The 21,529-nt window shown below is 39.3% G+C and overlaps 2 protein-coding genes across 3 annotated transcripts; both read right to left on the bottom strand.

Moving 5' to 3' along the window:
• Positions 1-109: 109 nt before the first annotated feature.
• LOC145203991 (uncharacterized) lies at positions 110-10,336 on the bottom strand. 2 transcript variants are annotated; one of them, XM_080076387.1, is made up of 12 exons: positions 9,792-10,336; positions 7,701-8,357; positions 7,103-7,240; positions 6,563-6,652; positions 5,911-6,222; positions 5,506-5,679; positions 4,972-5,178; positions 4,203-4,353; positions 3,737-3,932; positions 2,805-3,180; positions 2,202-2,426; positions 110-439 (listed from the first exon to the last, which is right to left on the bottom strand). In XM_080076387.1, exons 1-12 carry the CDS (start codon positions 10,170-10,172, stop codon positions 314-316), a joined length of 3,033 nt encoding a protein of 1,010 aa, XP_079932513.1. In that variant the 5' UTR covers positions 10,173-10,336; the 3' UTR covers positions 110-313. The 2 variants fall into 2 exon arrangements, with proteins under 2 accessions (XP_079932513.1, XP_079932521.1); XM_080076395.1 differs by having other exon boundaries at positions 2,805-3,177.
• Positions 10,337-13,271: 2,935 nt separating this feature from the next.
• LOC145204008 (muscarinic acetylcholine receptor M4-like) lies at positions 13,272-21,340 on the bottom strand. Its single transcript, XM_080076406.1, has 5 exons — positions 19,118-21,340; positions 16,496-16,652; positions 15,606-15,742; positions 14,348-15,286; positions 13,272-14,061 (listed from the first exon to the last, which is right to left on the bottom strand). The coding sequence occupies exons 1-5, from the start codon at positions 19,522-19,524 to the stop codon at positions 13,362-13,364; spliced, it is 2,340 nt and encodes a 779-aa protein (XP_079932532.1). The 5' UTR covers positions 19,525-21,340; the 3' UTR covers positions 13,272-13,361.
• Between the last annotated feature and the right edge of the window lie 189 nt (positions 21,341-21,529).

Genomic DNA, 21,529 nt, shown 5'->3' with positions numbered 1-21,529 from the left:
CTTGTTTCTCCACGGCAAAAAATGCCAAGTCGAGTACAACATTCAAAATGTGAATTAGGATCCTGTTTTTTTTACATGACTAACTTGACGTCGAAAAAGAAAAAGGCCACAACTTGTTTCAAATTTATTTGAGTAGTTTTCAAAATATATTCTTGGTACAAAAGCGCAATTTATATTGGCAGGACGAAGTACAAATATGCAAAACTTACAAATTAGAACTCTTTTCAAATCTCTGGACACACAATGTACAGGGTTTGTACAGGCGCTACAAAATCATGGCAATGATAAACAAAAGCGCATGCTACACACGCCTTCATGCAAAGTCATGCAATATGTTATAATCAGCTTCATTCGTTTCCAGAGCAATTGCTTCGGGTTCGCCTCTGTCGCTCCATACGCCATCTAGCGGATGTGCAATAACGTGTTCCGTGCGACAGTTCTAAACAAACACACGCCTTTTTAGACACAAATCTGGGACAAAATTACTGCATAACTAGAAAAGTGGCTTTCTGGTATACTTCCATTTTATATATTCTATACGACATTTACCAACTTACTACACTATACACAATTTATCTATATGTATGATTGTTTTTGCAAGCAAAAACGAATGGGTCCCCACACGCGCGTTTATGCGGATTTACGGTAAACCTATGTTGCGGTTATTTTTAGATTTTGTAGATAAAAGCATCAACTTAACTTTAAAAGTTTTTGTCCATATTCTTTTTGCATCATTATTGTCATATAATTACAAAGAACGGGAAAAATACTTTCAATTTAATCTCTTGCTTTGACCTTGATATTGTCGTTCAAGTTCAGTATTTAAACATAAATTTTCCTAGAAAGCCTTAACTGTTATATTAGACACTATATAAAAAAGTCGTTTGCTACAAAGGTATACATAACAACTTGTTTTAACTTAACTTTGTTTCGCAAAAACGACCGTTTAATGACCTTTTTACACTGTTTTTAACAGCATGCAGTCCTCAGTGTTCAACAATACCGTTTAGCCTAATTTATACATGACTTAAGTACTGATTCTTGAATTGATGTGTCAAAAATAAAGAAGATACGTTATGACGAAAAATTCGTAACTGTGTTGTAATGCCTGCAAGTTGACCTTTAGTGACCCGTGGTTATGCGACGGCCAAGCTGACAACGAGAATTTAAAGAACATTTATAGCGGCGTTCTAAAAAGTTAAGTTTATTTTTTCATATTTATGTTGATCAACGACGTTTTGCCCGACATAAACGAAACCGAAGTACGTTTATTGAGATTAAATTACGTCTTAGGTGTAAAACCTTCGCCAAAACTGAAAATGCGCGTAGTAACTCAATAAAACGACACAGCATTGCTGCACACAAAAACAGCTGATTTCTAATCACTCAAACGACTGTCTCGTAAAACACGTCTGTCCGGACGTCAAGCTGAGCACTCCCGCTCTGCGGCCTTAATCGTAAACCAGTGAATTCCTCCCTTGAGACTTATATCTGACTGATAGCGTACACATATTATGGATTGTAAAGGTAACTGGCAAAATTTTAAATACTAAACGAATAGCCTGCTTAAACAATTGTTAAAATGTTCAAATATTTCTGCACCATAGGGCTTCTGCTTTAGCAAGTATAGCCGATTTAAAAATTTCACGTTTTGGGGGGCTGTGGGTGAACCGAGGGATCAAACGGGGTCAAAATTCACATGGACCATCTTTAGACCAATATCTGTAATGTGTGTAAATTTGAAAAAGTTTGAACCATTCTTTCTTGACCAAAACGTGGGAACAAATCCGCGTTAAACGGAAAAAAAGAAAAAAAAATACGGACAAAAACAATATGTGTCCCCTTCAGGGAAGGGGACCCATAATAAGTTAGGTTGAGATACATGTAACAGTTCATTGTGGGCAGGGTAGTAATTCAGGTCGGGTTCGGGCTTTGGTTTTTGTAACAAAAGGGCTTAATTCGGGCCTGACTTCACGTTCTGTGATCGTAATTTTTTTTAAATATGAATTACCGAGCTAAGCAACTAGTTGCTGGATATAACCTAACAGCCCTAAACGTTTTGTTTAAGCCATTGCCATTTTGTATGTCTTCTTTAATATAGGCCTGACAATCAAACTTTCGGGCCTAAACGGGCTTCTCAAAAACTTTCGGGTTCAAATTTACAACTCTGCGTGGGTTAATTTACTTGTTGATTCGCTCACCTTTGACACTATGTCAATTCTTCGGTCCACGACGCAATCAATGTCAGCGCAGTAGAGCACCAGAATCAGGAATCTCTGTTGTAGCATCACGCACGAATATTGCAATGCCAGTGTGTCGATCCTCTCGTCCACTTCGATATCGCTTTCGGCTCCCACAATGTGCTTTGCAGCGGCAACGATCTCATTTAAATCTCCTTGGCCATTGGAAAGGCGGATTTGTTGCTCCTAAAACGAACGTAGGCTATACAAGCTTTTTTATATTTTCATCCGTGCGACACAATGAAACGATTTTGCTTTAAGTTTGACACTATGTTACAATTAAATCCCCACTACGGTCGACCAAAGAAAGATAGCCCGAAAGATGTTGCAAAACATGTGGGCCATAATATGGTAAAAATGTGAACAGTTTATCGACCAAGCCCGTTTGACCACAGTACCACACCAAGGCAATATTTGACCAACATATGAGCTTTCCATGCTGTACCGAAATCTCTGGCATTAATATGTGTAGAATCGATGCGGAGTAAAAACACAATCACACCTTTGTAGCCTCCTTAACACACTCCTAATGTCAACATTTACACAAAAAGGCACACAACATACCTGATTGCTGACAAAGGCCTCTTTTAGTTGTCTAGGGCACCAGCCGAGCCCATGGTCTTTGGTGACGACAAACGCGACCCGTTCTTCATCTTTAAGCCAAGCGCTAAACCTGGTGATTTGGTTAGAAAGCAACGCTGGTTCTTTTAAGAACCGGTTTAAAGTAGTCTGGTCTGCCACATCCCCCTGTACATCTGTTGCGTGGCTTTCCAAGTCAACATCACTGAGTTCTAGGTCCCAGTCGGTGTTGGCGATTTCTGCGAGTAGTTTTTCGTCGATTTCGTCGGGCGTTTGAGGATTGTTTCCTTGTGGCGGGTTGCCATTGTTGGTTGCTTCGGTCATGGCATCTTTACCACGATTTGAAAGCGGTGCAAAACTGCTACATGAAACTAAGGTCAAACAAACTATCTACATGACACACACCGAGCACTAGGTGAAAAATCTACAGTCACGCGATTGGGAGATTTCAAGGGAATCACTTTTTTTCAGGCAGCTACATTTATTTTCACACGTAAAATAAAGGGTTTTTAAAACAAATAAATGCGATCATGAATAAAAAAACACCTAAATGTATTTTGTAAAATAAAAAATGTAAACTTTTGTATGCGTTTCTACAAGAATAATACGATTTGCGACAACGTCAAAATCAAGGCTATACGTAAGAGCGAACTATCATTCCGGCAGACTCTTGTGGTTGCGATGTGTGTGTCCTATAACAAAACCGTTTCAGTTTTAATGTTGCCAATAACAACACTAATAGTAGTGTCATTAGCAGTTTTTTTGCTTTCTTGTAGGCTCCCTCCTTGAAACAACGACTGACTAAAATTCTTGCATGCTTTAAGAAAGTTTGTTATTTTAGGCGAGTACAACAACCACATAATCAGTAGGTATAGTATAGCACGCATTTTCGGTGCATGGCATTAGTTTATGCTTACTCCTTGACAAAGTTTCCAGGTCTCTGCGGTTTTCCATCGATATCAGTACAGCTTTCCATATCGGAGCCTGTGGTTACGGATGCAGCCCAACGCGACGATAATTCTGCGTCTCTCCACGATTTCGGGATAGTCGGTTGGTTTGTAAGTTTCGCCTTTTCATGCCTTCGTTCAGCATTGAAATCGGGCATACGGCTGCCTGCAAACGATACACTTACATTTTAGTATTACTGTCAGTAAAGTCAATTGCGTTTAAGGTCCACTTTCAAAATAAAACAAACAGATTTTAGTTTGCAGACCACCTTAATAACGAAAGACTGTTAAGAGTTCTTCTGAAATCGATTGGTAGTTATTACATGTTGTACAGCTTTAGGAAAGGCAGCAGCTTAATGGTCAAATCGCCTTGTTCAACGACAATATATATACTGAAAGAAACAAATCAGTTCTCGAAAACTTTAGTGTGACTTACCAAAACCTAGTTTGTCGCGAATTTGGTAGAATGAATGATCACCCAGGGGTACAGGAGTTCGATTAAGGTTAGCTGTCCTGGGTGCCAATGAATCGTTCGGATGTAGAGTGTACGAAGCAGAAGTTACCAAAGAAACATCGTCCTCAAACGGCTGTTAAAAACATAGTGTTGGTCAGGCAATTAATTTGGCATAGACCAGTGGTTCCCAAACTTTTTCATATTTTTTTCAAAACGGTCCCTTTGCCATTATTTCGAGGGCTCGCGGTCCTTAAGCCTAAATGTGTATTTCATAAAAACGAAAGTTGATTGCAGGATTTTAGCTAGTTATGCAAAATTGCGCATAACAATCATCCAAAGACAGCATGTGACATCACAAACAGGACAAAAACATTACGATTGTGCGCGAATAATTGCATTTTTGATAGTTGTCATTCAATAAAGGCCATTGTTTAGCAATGGATACAGTCGATTCTCAATTCTACTTTGATTTAAACTTATTTAGTGGCACCAACTGACGCCAAATAAGATTATAGAATTACTTCAACAGCTTCGCGGTCCCCCAAAATTGCCTCACGGACCCCTAAAGGACCGCGGACCGCAGTTTGGGAACCGCTGGCATAGACGAAACTAAAGTTTCCACACAAAAATACGTTTTGCGTTTTCGTTTAAAAAAACAACACGTTATGTTATTTTTTGAATTGAGTTAGAGATAATCTTATAAGGCGAGGCTAGCATGTGCCCAGAAGCTCTACAATGTGTTTTCATTTACCTCAATTTGCCTAAACGTTTTGGCATAAGGGTCGTCTATTAGCTTCATTTGAATATTCGTTTCCAGTCTTTCCCAAAGTAGCTGAATCTCAGAGGATCTGATCTGTGCGTCGTGTCTAAACTCCGGGTAAAGTTTGCAGAGGTAATCCGCCTTTGCTTTTACTCGTTCACGTTTGGACAAGTTTTCCCGAATTTCCTTCAGGTGGCCCTAACAATCAACACAGACGTTTTTGCGGGGCATATATAAAACGCTTACCGTAACAACACACGTTTTTTGAAAAACATGGCCTTAAAATTTTCCAACATGTCGTTTATAGTAAGTTAATGTACAGAAAAACGCTGGTAAAAAGATTATTCCTTGGACTTGGAGCAAGTAAAGTTGTTGTTTTTTCTGAATGTATATTATAAGGATCAAAAAATATTCCTGTCTTGGTTAGATTCTAAGAACATGAATACAAAACAGGTAACTGAACATGGAACGTCAATAATGGCATATTTATGGTAACGTTTTTCAGCAAACAAAAAGCAGACAAACCTTGTACCAAAGTTCCAGTTCAAGATCCGTAAACTCTCCGTTGTCGCCGACATCCGTGTATCTTTCCATTTGGCAAATCCAACCCAAAGCATTGTTGTACTCGTCAATGAAGTCGTACCACACACGACGGGAAACGCTCGATAAACCGCTTGACATGACAGAGGGTTGAACAACCTACAAAAAATTAACAAAATGCAGAAATGATAATTAATCAACGATAACTGCATTTAAATATTTTTTGCACCGTCCAGTTGCAAAGCTCTGTGCTTGGAAGGACCTGTATTTTAGGCAATTTTAAAGAATCATAACAGTTGTCGGTGGATGTTTTGGTTTGCCAAAATAAAAATAAAACGATTTAGACAACCTGGGAACGTTTGTATGTAACAGAGGTCTAAAAATGCTTACCGATCGTATACTTGGTTTGGGTGTTGATGTCAACGGATAAAGCTTTTGACTAAAACTTGGTTGATAGGTGGCTATTGAAGCCTTTGAAGTTGGTTTGGACACAGTTGGCTTGCTTTTCTTTTTGTAAACCTCGTGGTCGAAGATTTCCAATCCAGAGCATTCAAGCTCCAATCTTTCCACAACGGAGAGAACAGTTTGCTTTTCACTTGGAAGAATACCTGCTAGTTCTTCAGCGTCTGCTTTAACAGCAGCGTACAAGCGTCTGGAATGACTTGTAGCTTGGTGAAGGCGCTCAATGGCAGATTCGTAAAACTAAAACAACAACATAAACCACTCGGGTTACAATTTAAATGCCTCTGTTCCAGCCGACGCCTACTTGGCATAGTCACTGCCCAATATCGTGTAATAGTTTTTTTTCGCCAGGACACACTCATTAAACATTCTAATTGAAAAACATTCTCAACCAATCGGGTACGTTTTCCACGCTTATGCACTAAGCCATCTCTTTGTTACGTGTACAAACTAGGCAACTAGCCAACAGCAATGATTGTTCTACATTTCGCCTGTGTTTACAAGAAAGCTGATTTGTGAAACCGAACCAAGACGCTAACACAGCAGAGGAATTGTGTGGTCAAATCTTGGCATTCCTTACATATGTTTCTTCTCCGCTAGATTCCGCCTCTCGAATATCTTTTATCTCCTCAGCCCAGCTCAAAAGCGACAGGGTGTTTTGGGAAAACCTCTGAGAAACAAAAAATATGTTTTTGAAGGTTTGTAGGTGTATATGTTGTTGAAGTCAAACCTTTCTAATTTCGTCAAGTTTACAAAATAGAGTGTTAACAATCCGCTAATTCAATGTACAAAAAACCCAAACAAAAACAATAAAAAGTATATGAAACTGTGCATGTTTGATTGCGCAACATTGTTACAAAACCTGAATACATCAAATATCTATGAATGAATGTCAGTCGCAATCTCTGTCATTGCGAAAATATGCTTATTCATTTCACAAGAATAAAAATCGTGGTTATTGCTACGACTTGTCCAAGTAAAAACAACAAACAAAATAGTTTCACACTGATATGGTGCTGAAGTATTTTGAATATTTTGCTACGACTCCGCAAAAAACAACAAACGTTTTCTCCAACTTTATATAGTTATGACAGATCGACATTCCAACGCCTCACGTTACCTCCACTCTTTCATAAATCTTTTCCCAATGTTTTTCCGCGGGTTCCTTACTGGGAAAACCATTCCCCGCCTTCTCAATTTGCACATCTGCTACACTCCCACCAGGAAGGTCCAGGTTTTTGTTTTTGAAATTTAATCCCTGTGAAAAGGGCAGTTGCTTATTAGGTCATTGTATTGCCGCGTGCCAAAAATATACTAATTCCAGATTACTGTGTTCGCGATATAGCGCTTGAATGCAACTGATTGTGTTTCGTTCAATAAAGATTACAAAGGGCAAAAACGAGTTCTTGAAAGTTCAATGCTTAATAACGTTACAGGGAATCAGGTTTACATGCTAACAATACAAGCCATGGGCGCCGCCACGTAGGGGCAAGAGGGGCACTCGCAGGTGCTTTGATAGTAACAGGTGTTTCTGTTTGCGACGGTTTTGGTCAGGCATAAACAATTGACATGCTTGCTTAAAATCTAGGCTGCTGAAGTAACTGAAGTGCTTTTGTTTGAAAAAATAAACTTGTTAGTTTGAATTGTGTAAACACAAATTGGGAACAATTGCGGACAAAATAAGATTGAAAAATATTCTGGCGTTTTACGTGATGTACCTGCAACAAGCTTTCCACTTCAGCCGAAGCGTTATCGTCATCATTCACATACGTCATCTCACTTCCCATACTCTTCGAGAAGTATCCATCGTCTTTTGTAGACATAGACGAACCGTCGTACAACGATGACCCAATGCCGCGATCGAAGCCACTGTCACAACTGTCAGCCACCGAATCAGCTTTCTTTCCCAAGTGCGACATTCCCTTACTCAGCAAATGCTCGCTGTAGCTTGGTAGTTGATTGGCAGATTCTTTGATGTCTACTACATGGACGACATCCGCTTGTCGCGGGCTGGCTCCGTTCAACTGTATATTCAGTATTTGCAGCTGCACACGAGCTAGGTTCCACAACTGCTCGATTTGTTTTAAATGAAAACTTGTGAAGGATACTTGACAGCTAGTACCAGTTAGCCCGTCCCAGTCCAAACGCCCAAATAACGGGTTATGGTTCTGCGCAACGTCGACGGAGGTATTTTCGCCTGACCTTACTCCTTTGTGGTGTAATGTTTCATATTCGCCTTCTGTACATTCCGCGATCCTTTGTTCGCTTCGAGATTGTTCCGCTGAGCTAGAATTACGGCGATCCAGATAATGGCGAGCTTCTTTCAACAGGTGCTGATAGAATTTCACTCTTTTTTCGAAGTCTATTCGCGAAATCTAGGAAAATTGAACTCGGTCAACAAGGTCACCACAAAAAATATATTGGTTACGGATATAACCTTCAGGCACGGTTGTAGACAACCATTCGCATTTATCAAATGCCTGTATGAGTTGAAATGAAACGTTTAGTGTTATACGCAAGGACACAGCGCCCAAGCCACTATAACACATTCGCTACGACTGACTGCGCAAAACTTACCCATAACAGCTCAAGCTAATAGCCTTGTACGACTTTTGTAATCTCTACATGCTATCATATTGAGCGATTATACCAGGCTTAACGGTATGAAGTTAATTATTGAAAGCTAACCGACTAAGATCTTTACGCACAAGGCGCACAACCGCGTAAATAATGGTATTTGAACGAGAAACGTCGCATGAAATGCCTTGGGGTGGCCTCTTAAGCCTACTTCATATTCATCTCAAGTGTTCCGGGGTCAATACACAAATGCCTTTGACAGCTTGGCGAATTGGAGAGTAAACGTTTTGATTTCTTATAAGCACTGAACCGTTTTCCATTGTGCCCTAAGTTTGCAAACATGATGAACAATTGATTATAGCTGGAATTTTGTCCTTTGTTACTGAGCTTGACATTTTAGATACATTTAACAAAAAAGTAGTTGGGAATTGCAACAATAATACCTAAGCAGCGTATTAAAACATACATTAGATTAGGCCTATAGCATATGTCAGTTTTTAGAGAACATGCCCCCCTTAACCATATTGTCCTCCAACGCCATCAAAAAGTGCCCAAATGTCCCCCATTGTTGGGAATTTCCCGATTTAGTTAATAAAGATGTGTTGAAATACGACAGGCCTAACATACATATTGTAACACACTTTCTGTATATTAGCCAGATAAAATGTGACAATTTATGTTCCTTACTGATTTTACACAACTTAACGAATTAAATTAGACCTAAACAACGCTATTTAGTCAAGGATTGGCGCTTGGGTGTTCTATTGGCGATGTTCTGTAACAAGTAGACTTCTATTTCGTCACAATAGATTTACGAACGAAAAATGTTTTGGTTTTTTTATACTCTGTCCGTGCAATGATCTAAAAGTATGATGTGTAGTGACGATAATGCGTTAACAACAGCTCTGAAAGCGGGGTCCGTGATCCCGTATGGACCCGCAATGATTCTCAAGTTTTTGAAAAGATTATGGATTTGAACACTTTGATCTGTTTATAGTTCCGGTTTATATACCGAATAGCGAGGATCGTTTTTTTAGTATTGTTTTTTCAAGAAAAGATGAAAACGACTGATCTTGCGTTGGACATAAAGTTTAGAAACAACGTGATTTGGCTTTACTTTACCTCCACGCCTGAGGTAGGCGCTGCAACAAATTGTGCCTCCATGTAATAACCTATAATTTGAGTCTAAAACCTTTCCTACAACATATAGTAGGTTTTTCATATATACGCACCTGTACCATGGTTTTCGCCAGAACCTTGTTCAGTCTTTCTTGGTGATTCGGGTGCTGTAGAGATGTTCCCACTTTGGTGAGCTGCTCTGTGGTGGTTGTAAGCCACGACAGTAGCCCGTACACTTCAGCCGAAAGCGCCACTACATAAGCATTCTGTAAATCCATGCGACAAACGCTATTCGCCAACATCTCGACCTCGGAGAGGATTTTGGTTCTTGGCGAAGTCATCAAACCATTTTCCTCGGCTTCTGTCTCTAGCAAACCTTCACTGGTTGCCTTGTAGCCGCCTCGCAGTTCCGGAAAACTGAGATTGTTTTTGTTGGCTGTCCAAACCCGTTCTGTGGGCTCGCGTGCCTTTGGTAATCCAACGAGATTATCCATTTCAATAACTCAAGAGGCACTTAAGCTCAAGCTAATTAGAATCCAGATGTTTTTTTCGCTTGGTGTGTGTCGCTTTGCCACTTGAACATACATGAAGCGTTACCAGCATATTGTTTGCGTATCTAACGTTATGAGTTGCTGTTTCGCCATTGGACGCTACACACCTACAATAAAGTCATACAAAATTAAAAAGGTTTGCGACAGTATACTGAACTAATTTCTAATAGTAAGAGATATTGTCTATTGAACACATATATACCAACCACTTTGTTATAAAAATCCCTCGCCTTTACAGCTCTTTCACTAAGAAATAATTTACTATTTTACCAAACATGCATTCCATGTGCATCCTTCTGTGGCACAAATTTGCACCATTTGACGGATCCTGCTTTATAACTTGCGTATACCAGTGTCATTGAATACAGATCCCATACCGTTCAGTTAATACTGTGTGCCATGATTATAGCCTAAGCCACATGTGAGAGGCCAATAATGGAGTTCTTCCGCCTTCGACACGCCAAACGCCACCTTGGAAAACAGTTTCATGTTTACTCAAGCATACGCGGCATGGTTTTGGTCGATACTATCAATACAGTGTGACTCCAGTCGAGCGGGGATGATATCTTTGTTTAAAAGGTCGCCAAACACACTCCCAAGCTCGTATCAGTCTGTTTACTGTGAACGCTTTAATCAACTATGCATTCCTAATGCGGTTGAAGTGGTTTGCTGCTGACGCATTGCTTCTGTAGAATTTCTGTACCAACACGCAGAGGAGTTGAACACTAGAGGTCAGAGATGTTAAAGAGCGACAGCTTACTCGAACTTGTTTAATATGTAAACATTCCTAAAGTTGCGTTGCTTTACTTTTATGTGCCTTGCAAAACCATTATAATTTGTCAAACTATTTTTCATTTTAAAGAAAATGACTTCTGACTCTGGGTCGAAACATACTTTTGGGTTCAAAATATAAATGCGATAAACTGCCTATGAAATAATCTTGTCCAGCTTTTTCTGTTTTGGCACTAAATTATATAGCACCTGGTTACCACGTTTGTTTGCTATCGAACGTTAAAATACTGCTATTTTACTACAGTCCATATTCCTCTTTTTCAATACTAACGTTAGAAAGTGACCTTGCCTCAACAACAACCTTCAAACAGGTACAACAAAGCGTTTGTAAACAAGTACGTTGGGTCCTTACTTATGGATTTCCACATAACTTCTTACGAGCCTCAGCCTGCCCATGAAACTTTTGTGTTTCTTCAACTACTTATATCGACCATTTATTGTATGTTCACAACGAGCTACATAAACAAACGACGTATACGAGTTTGGCCACAATAAATCGAACGCGCGTGCTTGCTGACGTTACGAACGAGATTGGGCAAGTTATGAAAGTCATGTAGTGAATTGGTTACGGTCTAAGCTGCGCTTTCAAGTCGTTTATTAAGTGGGCATGTTTACGTGCGTTTAAAGTTACGAAAACAAACAGTGGTTATGTTGTTTGCCTTAAACCTTTCTTTAATGTCAAATAAATTACACGTTGCTTATTAAGACTTGAAAAAATATTTTTCTGGAAGATTTTGTCGCCTTAAACACGCCTTTGTGGCAATAACCTCATGTTTCTTTCGACGGCTACCCAAAAGTTACTGAAACAGACTGTTTTAAAGTAAGACCTCTGAGTGTTCTACCACTTCCAGTATAAAATGATACAACTTCAAACAAACCAGCACTGACACCATGGTGAAGAATGGTTGTTGTGCCTCAGGAAAGGCGTGTGAATTTTCGCACGCGTGACAATCAACCATGCAGGTGTAACTCAAGAAATACTGCGATCGCACTCACATTCCAAGCAAAGGCACGCACGCTGCACGCAAATTTGTGACACAGCCAATTCCATGAAAACCCAAAACTTGTTGAAAAACCTGCTTAAAGCCTAAACATGTGGAAGATGCAAAAGGTAAAGAAAAATTCTTGGTCAACCAAAAGAACAACTCGGTGATTAGGAAGTTGTGCTTAGGTGTAGCACACCGACCGTAAAGTTTAAAGATAAACGAACAGAAGTTATAATTACAGACGATTTTTATGGATTATGTGTTAAACCTAACGAGAGTTTACGCAAAAACATTAACAAAGATTTCTTTCGATTTACTACAAAGTTGGCAATTAGGTCGGTTTGGTTGCATTTGGGAAAGATGTAGAGGTTTCAACAAAGGTGTTTCTTATTTATCACATCGGACACCACATTTGTCTCGAAAGCAATTATTCACATAAATGGCATCTTATTTCCGTAAACATACTGAAATATTAATTGCGGGAGAAGTTTGGATTTAAAACAGTTTTGTTTTTCAACCACTTTAAACTAATCAAACTTTTTTGTGCAATAACGAATGATCGAAATACGTTTTGTTTCTTTACTAGGGCTGGTACATATTAACGTTGACAATTAAGAAACTAAAATCTAAACAGCTTTAGTCGATGTGGGGGTTAAGATCAATCGATTTTGGCTGACGAACAAATCAAAAAGGCAATTGTAGATGCATCTTTTCCTTTTTAACGGCAAAAAGGTCTGTCGAGTTTGTATTAAAAAACAGCTGCTATCATTTTTATCTGGCAAAATATATTTTGGATTGAATGAATCTTATCCTAAAGTTATGCTTTTTCGGAAATAATTCGACAAACCGATTGTCCCCAAATTCATTTGAAACAAGAAACATATGGGACTAGATAGTTCAAGATTTTATAACCTTGAAATTGCAATAATGGGATTGATTTTCGCCAGAGAGTTTACATTAACATCTCCGAACATTTTCTTACCAAACGCGAAACATATGCCGCTTGCTTGTGTACAATAGAAAAAAAATTGGCACTACATTACACTTTTTTTACACTAGAAAAAAACCTATACGTATACGTTTAAGTATTGTATACATTAAATAAGGGTTTCGCTATACTTTCATCGACAGAAAGTGCATAATTTGCATGTATCGATCCTAAAACCTTTGAGTCGCACTTTTAAAACGATTTCGTAGGCTATCGGCCTAAGTGATATTGTCGTTTAGGCTATAAACTCTCCATCTTGCACACAGACACAAGCAATCATAACGATTTTTTTTATTTCGACAATTAAACCGTACCTTAAGTGTCTAAAACATTTCAGGACAGTGCGATTAAACTCTTCAGTTATTTTCATAATGGAACCCTGCGTTGGTTTTTACCGACCCACTGGAAAGTAAGAATGTATTTAAATGTTTGTCGAAACGTTTTGTTGCAAAACGCATAGCATACTGGGTTCAGAGTGCTGTTGAGATAACAAAGCCAGTAACCAATATTCCACGCTACATCTGGAATACAAGTGGCGTCGTTGGTGCCACAGAAGGCCTCGGTGATTGCCATGATATTGTATGGCAACCATAGAATTATAAATGCCGCCAGTATGGACGCCAGGAGGCGCGCAAGCTTCGTTTCCTTCTTAAGTGCTTGAAGCTTCTTTCGCACCATTTGATTTTTCAGCTTCTCAGCGGCTTTTGTGATTCCGCTGCCCCCGCCACGTTTTCTATCACCTCCAAACTTCGGTAAGGCTTCTTTCCGAATCCAAGAAATGATCCTGTTGCGCTTTGGCGACTGTTTCTCACTTTTTGCGCTGGTATGTGACTTTTCTGGCGGAGTTGGGCGCTTTTGGTCGCTGTTTTCAACACGGGGTGGGGCTGTTGTGTCTGTCGCCTTGGGGATCGTCTTGTTTTCGTTGATTGCACTAATACTAGATTCTTTGTTGGGGGGATTATCTGCGATTAACACCGTACTTCGACCTTCCTCTTGATTGCACAATGATTTACAGTTATCAGGGGATTTATATATGTTTTCACTTGCGTCCACTTGCGATACGGAGCTAGAAATAAAATAAACAATTATCTTTGACAAGATCCTATTACAAACTTTTGATTGTTATGTCTGATTTATTCAAGATTATTAAACTGTTAAACAAATTTGTCTGAAAAGGCCAAAAAACACACATAAACATATTACTGACATTTTTGAAAAAAGTGAATCAAATTAAGAGCACAACGAGAGGAGAACCAACTAAGTACAAAATAAGCTTCTTAGTAAAAGCTACAAAAGTAACTTAATATTAACGTTGGTAAGCTACTTTGTATGGAAGGTATTAAAATAGATACCTGTTGTTGGGTTCATTATCCAATTTTGCAGCATTCTTGTTTTTTGCCATATTTTCCAGCAATGGTGTAATAGGTGAGGACTCCTTGGGCAAGGCAGGAAGAAGTCGACGTTTGGAGGATGATCTCTTGTAACGCTTCGTTGCGTGGAAACTTGATCTCGTCGATTCCACCACCACACTCGTCTCCGCATCTCGCTGTAGGTCTTCCACGGATGGGGATTTCCAAACACGTGACGGGGAATCGGTTGTCGGGGCAACAACAACTTGCTCCTGCACGTATCCGTGACGTACAACGGCCACCACCCTACTGTGTTGCTGAATTGTCTCTTGTTTTGTGTCTTCCAACTCTGTGCTATCGACTTGTTTCGTGTTGACGTCAACGCTACAGTCGTGAATGCTTGGCCAACGTTCGCTAATTGGCGCATCGACGGGCTCGTTACAGGCCTTCGCTGGTGATTTTGTCGCCGGTTGCTCGTTAATGGCAACGGGTGCGATTGATTTTTCTCCATATTGGGCTTGCGCGTCTTGCTGCGCCGAGGTCGGTTGACTTTCCCCGCCACTAGACTCTTTCATGTCACCAGCCATCAATTTAAACTCAAGGGGTGGGTCCCTGCTGCTCTCCTCGCTCTGATTAGCCTGCGGGCCAATTTTCCCGTCGACGACCGGTGCTTTAACTTCATTACTCTCTCTATTGGGAACCACCGCCCCGTGAATTGCCCACTTATTGCTTTTCTCCGCCGAGCGACTGCCCAACGCCGAAAGGCAGCAAATTAATGCTCCCCACAGCACTTGGCAACAGTTAATTCCTTGTGCGTGGTTGGAACCTCGCGTCTTCTCGTGGTGACAATCCGAACTGCTTGTGCACTCAATGTCCTCACTGTGTGATGTCACTGCATGGTTGTCCTTGGGAACTTTGATTTCATTCATACCTAACAGCTTCCTGCGTAAAAGTATGGAATTTAGTGAAATGAAATATTGCTTTTATACAAATCTTTTTAGAAAAATGCGACATGTTGTTGCACTAAGTAGAAGTTTTTCTTAGTATATTTTGCAATCTAAGCGCTGTACTATATATGTACAGGATCATGATTGTCAGCTGCTTCTTTGTATTTTACACTGCTCGTGAGGGAAATCGGCCTCCTAAATTTTAAAAGAGAATTCAGCGTGATGCTGTTGTAATTTTGCTTTTATTTATAAATTTTACAAGAGAGGTGTATAATGCTTGATTTGTTTTCTGCATCATCGGCTGTATGACTTACTTTCGTCTTTCGCGGATGCCCAAGTAGACCTTCCAATACAGGTAGCACATGACAGTAGCAGGGAGATAAAACGCAGCTACTGCTGTCACCACTGCCATCGTCTTGCTATCCTTGATAAACTGCACGTAACACTGGTTCTGCAAAATAAAGGGGAACTAGTTCAAACGTTGAATAGGCTTAAAGCAAAAATAGTCAAAACTTTAAAATATATAGATCGTATTTAGTTTTTACATGTACACCTGCGAAATGACTTTACCAAATAAGTTGGATAAACTGCCATTACGCATCTATCTTAAACAGAACAAAGGCCCCTTTTACCATATTTATGCAGTTTGGTTACCCCAATATTTATCATGTCAATAAAAAGCTATTATTTAAGGTGGGAAACAAAAACCTAAATTAAAACACGCGCTAAAAAAATTAAGAATTACGTTTCAAATCGCAAAAGAGCAAATCACCCATGTTTCGTCAACAAATACAAATTTCATAATGCAAACTTTTAAATGTAAAAAACGCGTGCATTTGTAAAACGCCAGACGACGATAAAATGGCTGCAAAACACCCTTCAACCTTTTCTAAGCCAATAAATATTGTACGAGTTTTTAATGGAAGATAACCTTCTTGAACGACCGACATGCTATTACGAAATACATTAAACTGCGGCTTAGCTACATCAGCGATTTGCACACTGTTGACTTGTTCTTCAAATTTGCGTCGTTCCGTGATGAATGACATTGTTATTGTGACTTCCGTGGTAATTGTGACTTCCGTGGTAGCTACGCTGTTTAATCCAATACTCCTAATTTCCATGACTATAGGTCCCATGTAGATATACAAGGTTCAAGGGAAGGGAAAAGGACCGAAATAACAAGACGAATTGGTTTACTTACAGTGGGAACTGTCCTCTGACCGACGATGTACTGCCAGAATAAGATCCACGGTGCCCAAAGAACAAACGAGATGGTCCATGCGCTTACGATTGCTGTTATGAAGCGTTTGGGCGTACGGGTGTTTCGATATTCCACCGGCTTTGTCACTGAGTAATACCTGCAAAATAAAGTCGTAGTGAAAAATCATTATAAAACATGCTAAAATACACTTAAGGTTTTGCTATGTTTATGACAAGTGTGTAAAGGTTGCAGTTTAAACGCTGCTGGCTCTGATGCTTGATTCGTAAAAGCCTAGTGTATAGGTCACGACCATTTAATTGAATAGTGCCTGCATTCTATTTATAACCTTGGCCTTGCTTGATGGATACTTAGTTTATTTGAATACAGGCTGTCATTCAGATTTAAAAAAAAAACTTTTCGAAAGGTGGTCGTACGAAATAGATCAATGCTTGTGGTCGCCTTACTTTGAATCTATTCATAAGTACGGCCCGCATATTTACATACATAATGTCGTATACCCTAACAAATTAAAGGAAAATGTAAAAAAAAATCCGCCGCCATATTTTTTACAATCACCTTTAACAATAAGCAGATGTTTTTTACGTTGACCAACAAACGCAATTACGGCGAAATAACACTAGTCGACCTTATTTCAAAATGACGAGGTGTTCCCTACCATTGACAAGTCTGACAAGGTGAATGGTTCGTGAGCTTGTTAAAAACACAAAGTGTTGTTGTCCCGTTTGAGAGAACTTTCAGGGGACAGTTGTTATCGATTTGGCCACCTATCAAGCGCCCTGTAATGAGCAACAGCATGGGAAAAGAGAAACGCCGTCGCTGAGAATCGAGATTTTGATGGCTCCTGTCAAGCGACATGAACTTATTCAACTGTTAAACGTTGCTTTAGGTAGTGCCGTGGGTTTGACATTTGGAGATTACATGCATTTGGCCGGCGTGCAAAGTTTATTGCGGGTCAAGGAAGGTCTTGTAGCGGCCAACTTTTGATATTTTGAAAACGCATTACGTGTATGTCTCATGCTCTTTAAATAATCAAAGTTTATGCTACATATATTACCTTCGAAGCACAATATATTTTTGAGTTGCGTTTAATGTGCACTAGGTTTTTAGCAGCACGTTTATCATCAACAAAATGCCCTTTCAAAACAAGTAAGGCGATAACGATATCTTAGTGACAATATGTAACTTAACGTGTGAAACGAGATTTTGAAACGAAGTCCTCCACTCCTTAACCGTATAATTATCCCACTGGAGCACGCGCAAAAAAGGCCAATATATTTTGTAATCATGAGCACTAATTGCGGTAATTAAATCCCATACCCAAGGCGGATGGATTATATATGTATCGACCTATGCATAGTGCTGTGTACACATACGAAATGATTGCACGCATAAACCGAGATAGCCTACGTACCGACCTGGTTTGGTTAGAAATATTAACTAAAGTTATTCGTTAGGAAGTATAGAGCAAAACTGATTTTTTGTAGATTTTGAGATTTTGCGCATCTTTCCGTACATTTTTTTAAAAATTGGTTAGCGCCAACAATGCCTTTTCCGCCAACCGAATAACCTTGCAAAAATATTTTCTAATGCACTTGATTTGGATAATTATACATAAAAGTCAAGATTTTAACTTTTTTTAACCGTTTAAATCTATGTTGCGACGTTTAAACTATTCACTAAACGGGCACAGAATGATTTTCTATGGTAAGTCGGTTTAATTGTTTCGAAACCTGATTGCCAAATAACATTCACTGCCAAGACAACTGAAATAATATTTTCTATTGAAGAAATTTTGTTTCCATATAGGTGGTGGTACATACAAGCATTGAGGTGCGTGGTTCGGTACATACAAGTATATTGCCCTTACGTTTTTTAACCATTGTGACTGCATTTAATTAAGCAATGTATGGTCAATGATCGAACGGGACATTAATAATTTAACAACACGTAAATCCGAAACGGCGTATAATGGAGCCGAAATTTTGGGTATACACGATACCATGGTGTTTGGTACAAATTCCTGAATACGTGAATATTCAGACATAGATAAACAATTCCGATACATCAATTATCTTCGTCACATTGATTCTGCTGCTTTGTTGCCAAACAGAGTGCAGGTGACAGAAGCGCTGCTTAAACTTTTTGAAACAAATCGCTGCGATCTTATGAATATTTTAAGTGACAAGCGGCCGCTGCAAAATGCGTCCGCTCGTTAAAGGGGGCACGCGCGTCTGAAGGAGCTTGCTCACCTAACAGTCGCATGCAAAAAGTCATCTCAAAATTTTGAACTCACGTCTGTCCTATAGAATCATTTAAATAACCGTATATGACAGAATGTTCAAGATAGCTATTAAGGTTTAAAAGCATGTATATATGTGCAGAGTAAGACTTACATTTATTTAATTATAACCCCTTAAAGGTAAAATTAGATCTTGCAACCTGAGATTTGTAGCAATTGCATACCTACAATTACAAGACTTTATAACTTTAACCAATAAAAGTCAATATAGGCCGTTACAACATATACCGTAATCTGGTGGTGTTCTGAAATACTACATTGATGTTTATAGTCATGTCCCAAAGAACATTACACACATTTACCTGTCAAGGCAAATAATGAGAAGATTCATCACCGATGCGTTGCTTGCCACGTAATCGAGCGCCAGCCAGAAATCGCATAACGCGTTGCCTAAGTACCATCCGCCCTGCACAATGTAGATCGTGAAGAGGTTGATTGAAATTAATCCAATCAGAAGGTCAGCGGCGGCGAGACTCAAGATCAAGTAGTTGTTGAGGATTCGGAGAGAACGGTTGATGGCAAAGGAGAGGATGACCAGCACGTTTCCTCCAATGGTCAGGAGACTGGCCAGTCCAGAGAATATGCAGATAAATATAATGGACACTGTATTGTCGGCATCTGGCGCTTGGGTCGTGGTGCAGTTTGTCACATCTTGAGTTTTGAGAAGTTTTTCTTGCCACAGAACTTGTGTTAGTTGCGACAAGGGCATTTTGATCGCGATGCTTGAATCTTAAGAATATGCACCAGTTTGGGCTAAATATTAAAATTTTACTGACCTTTAAAAGATTAATGTAAGTCAATTACTTCTTACATGCTATTCTCGCTTTTAGACACAATATAGGAATTATCACCTGAAACGTAAGGAAAGAAATAAAAATATTATAACTAGCAAATATTATACTTAAGATAGGTGCATTTTTACTGTCTACTACAGCTTATGCATTTAAAATTCTACTTTGAGAGTGCAAACCCTCGAAGCTGAACTATATGGAGACATTATCTTAATCAATGCCAACACCAAGGGCTCTATCCAACGCCCTGACATTAAAGTTTTTAAAGGTGTTCACATTTAAAACCTAACGTATCGTGTCATCCACACAGGGAAGTTTTTGCACCAGGTGCGCACGATCTAAAGGTCGTTTCCTGTTTTTCTGAAACAAATTCTTTCCTTCAGCACTTTTGCTGCACAGAAACTTTCCTGACGTTTATCGGGCCTTTCCGTGTTGTTTTCGCAGGTGAGGGTTAACAGTGCACCCGGGGCGTCTGGCACAACTGTCTTGCCACTTACAACACCATCTCCCCATGCGCTGCTTTCGTGCCTGAAAGAAGAAGTGCTTGCCTGCTTAGCCAGGTCTCAGGTCGGAGAACCTCGCGTGCGGGCGATGTGTGGTGCCTGACAGGCTGCATTGAAGTATACATGTCTTCCATTCGCCGATGAAATCGATAAAGACATCTAATGCTAAATGAGCGATTTTAGTAAAATTGTGTCACGTACTTGGTAGTTAAAAGGACATGTCATAACCCGAGAGCCTTTTTGTTGTGCATAGTTTTAAGACTTGTCTGAAGCCCACTGTTCTGTAAACAAAACAAAACCCGCCTGCTCAGACTTCCTAAATTCTTGACACATTAGCAGAAGTTTTAAAATAAAACCTGAAACTTCAGGGGATTAGCGGAACAAGGTTTATCTGAAAAACAATTCCTTAGGTTTATAATTAAATTAGTATAAAAATATAGCACTATAATCAGAGTTGATATACCGTCCTTATTTCCAAGAAATGTCGTTGTTTTTGACTAGAGTCCTTATTTTGTCTTATTTTCAACAATTACAAGTCAAATCCCTGCTACTAGTAAAAGTGAACATAGACCTGAGCTGTAAATTTAGAAGTATTTTCTACGAACAAGAAGTAGAACAATAAGAATGTTTTTAAAACATTTGTTTCGTTTCGTTTAAAAACTTACTGTTTCGGTTGGTCTTATTTTGGGGTCCATGTCGATGGCAACCCTGACTATGGTAAAAGCGCAAAAACGAGCATGCACAAAGTTGAACAAAATGCAGCAATAAAACTTTTTGCAACTGTATGAAAAACGTAATCGAAAGTACCTACTAAGTTTACTTTTTCAGTTAACCAACAACTTTTTGTCGCGCTTGGCTACTTCCAAAATTGGACCTTGATCATCTTTCATACGCTATAACCTTTCCGGTGATTTAACTAAGCTGAATTGAATCCATGACGGGTATAGAACTGCTTGTAAACATCAGTCCGAACCGAATAAGGATTTATTTATTGTACACAATTTATGTCCCATTACAAGTAGAAAAACTTTCGATAAATATTTGAAATCAACTAACAAGGGCGTCGCGTAGCAGGTCTAATCAGCGAGGCCAAATTTCCCAACACAACTTTACCTACATATGTTAATTTCGTTACTGCACCGACTTTATACCATAAGAACCTATGGCTCCAAACTATACCAAACAGTTTTTGTCAACTCAGCTACCAGGCGTAAATCTTTTACGGCTGTACGTCAAATTTACAACTTTGCTTGCTTTAAGCATGGACCATGTTAAGAAAAAGGTTCTCTCTCGCGTCCAATTTTCTCCCGTTTCGTTCACATTACATAGGTGACAAAGTGAAAACAATTCGTCAATTATTTTTCGCATCTTTTTGTCTGCCTACTGTTCGATCACAATCATTATCGATTGTCTTGGCTTT

This window comes from Phallusia mammillata, chromosome 1 (genome assembly GCF_965637545.1).
Source record: "Phallusia mammillata chromosome 1, kaPhaMamm4.hap1.1, whole genome shotgun sequence".
NCBI lineage: Eukaryota > Metazoa > Chordata > Ascidiacea > Phlebobranchia > Ascidiidae > Phallusia > Phallusia mammillata.
This window is presented reverse-complemented; position numbering and strand designations above follow the sequence as displayed.

Coding starts and splice junctions, on each gene's coding strand:
- LOC145203991 (XM_080076387.1), bottom strand. CDS start 10,172: ATGGATAATCTCGTTGGATTACCAAAGGCACGCGAGCCCACAGAACGG. Junction 2,427..2,804: donor AGGCCTTTGTCAGCAATCAG/GTATGTTGTGTG, acceptor CGTTCGTTTTAG/GAGCAACAAATCCGCCTTTC. Junction 440..2,201: donor GAATTGACATAGTGTCAAAG/GTGAGCGAATCA, acceptor GTGTTTGTTTAG/AACTGTCGCACGGAACACGT.
- LOC145204008 (XM_080076406.1), bottom strand. CDS start 19,524: ATGCCCTTGTCGCAACTAACACAAGTTCTGTGGCAAGAAAAACTTCTC. Junction 15,287..15,605: donor GGCATCCGCGAAAGACGAAA/GTAAGTCATACA, acceptor ACTTTTACGCAG/GAAGCTGTTAGGTATGAATG. Junction 14,062..14,347: donor GATAATGAACCCAACAACAG/GTATCTATTTTA, acceptor TTTTATTTCTAG/CTCCGTATCGCAAGTGGACG.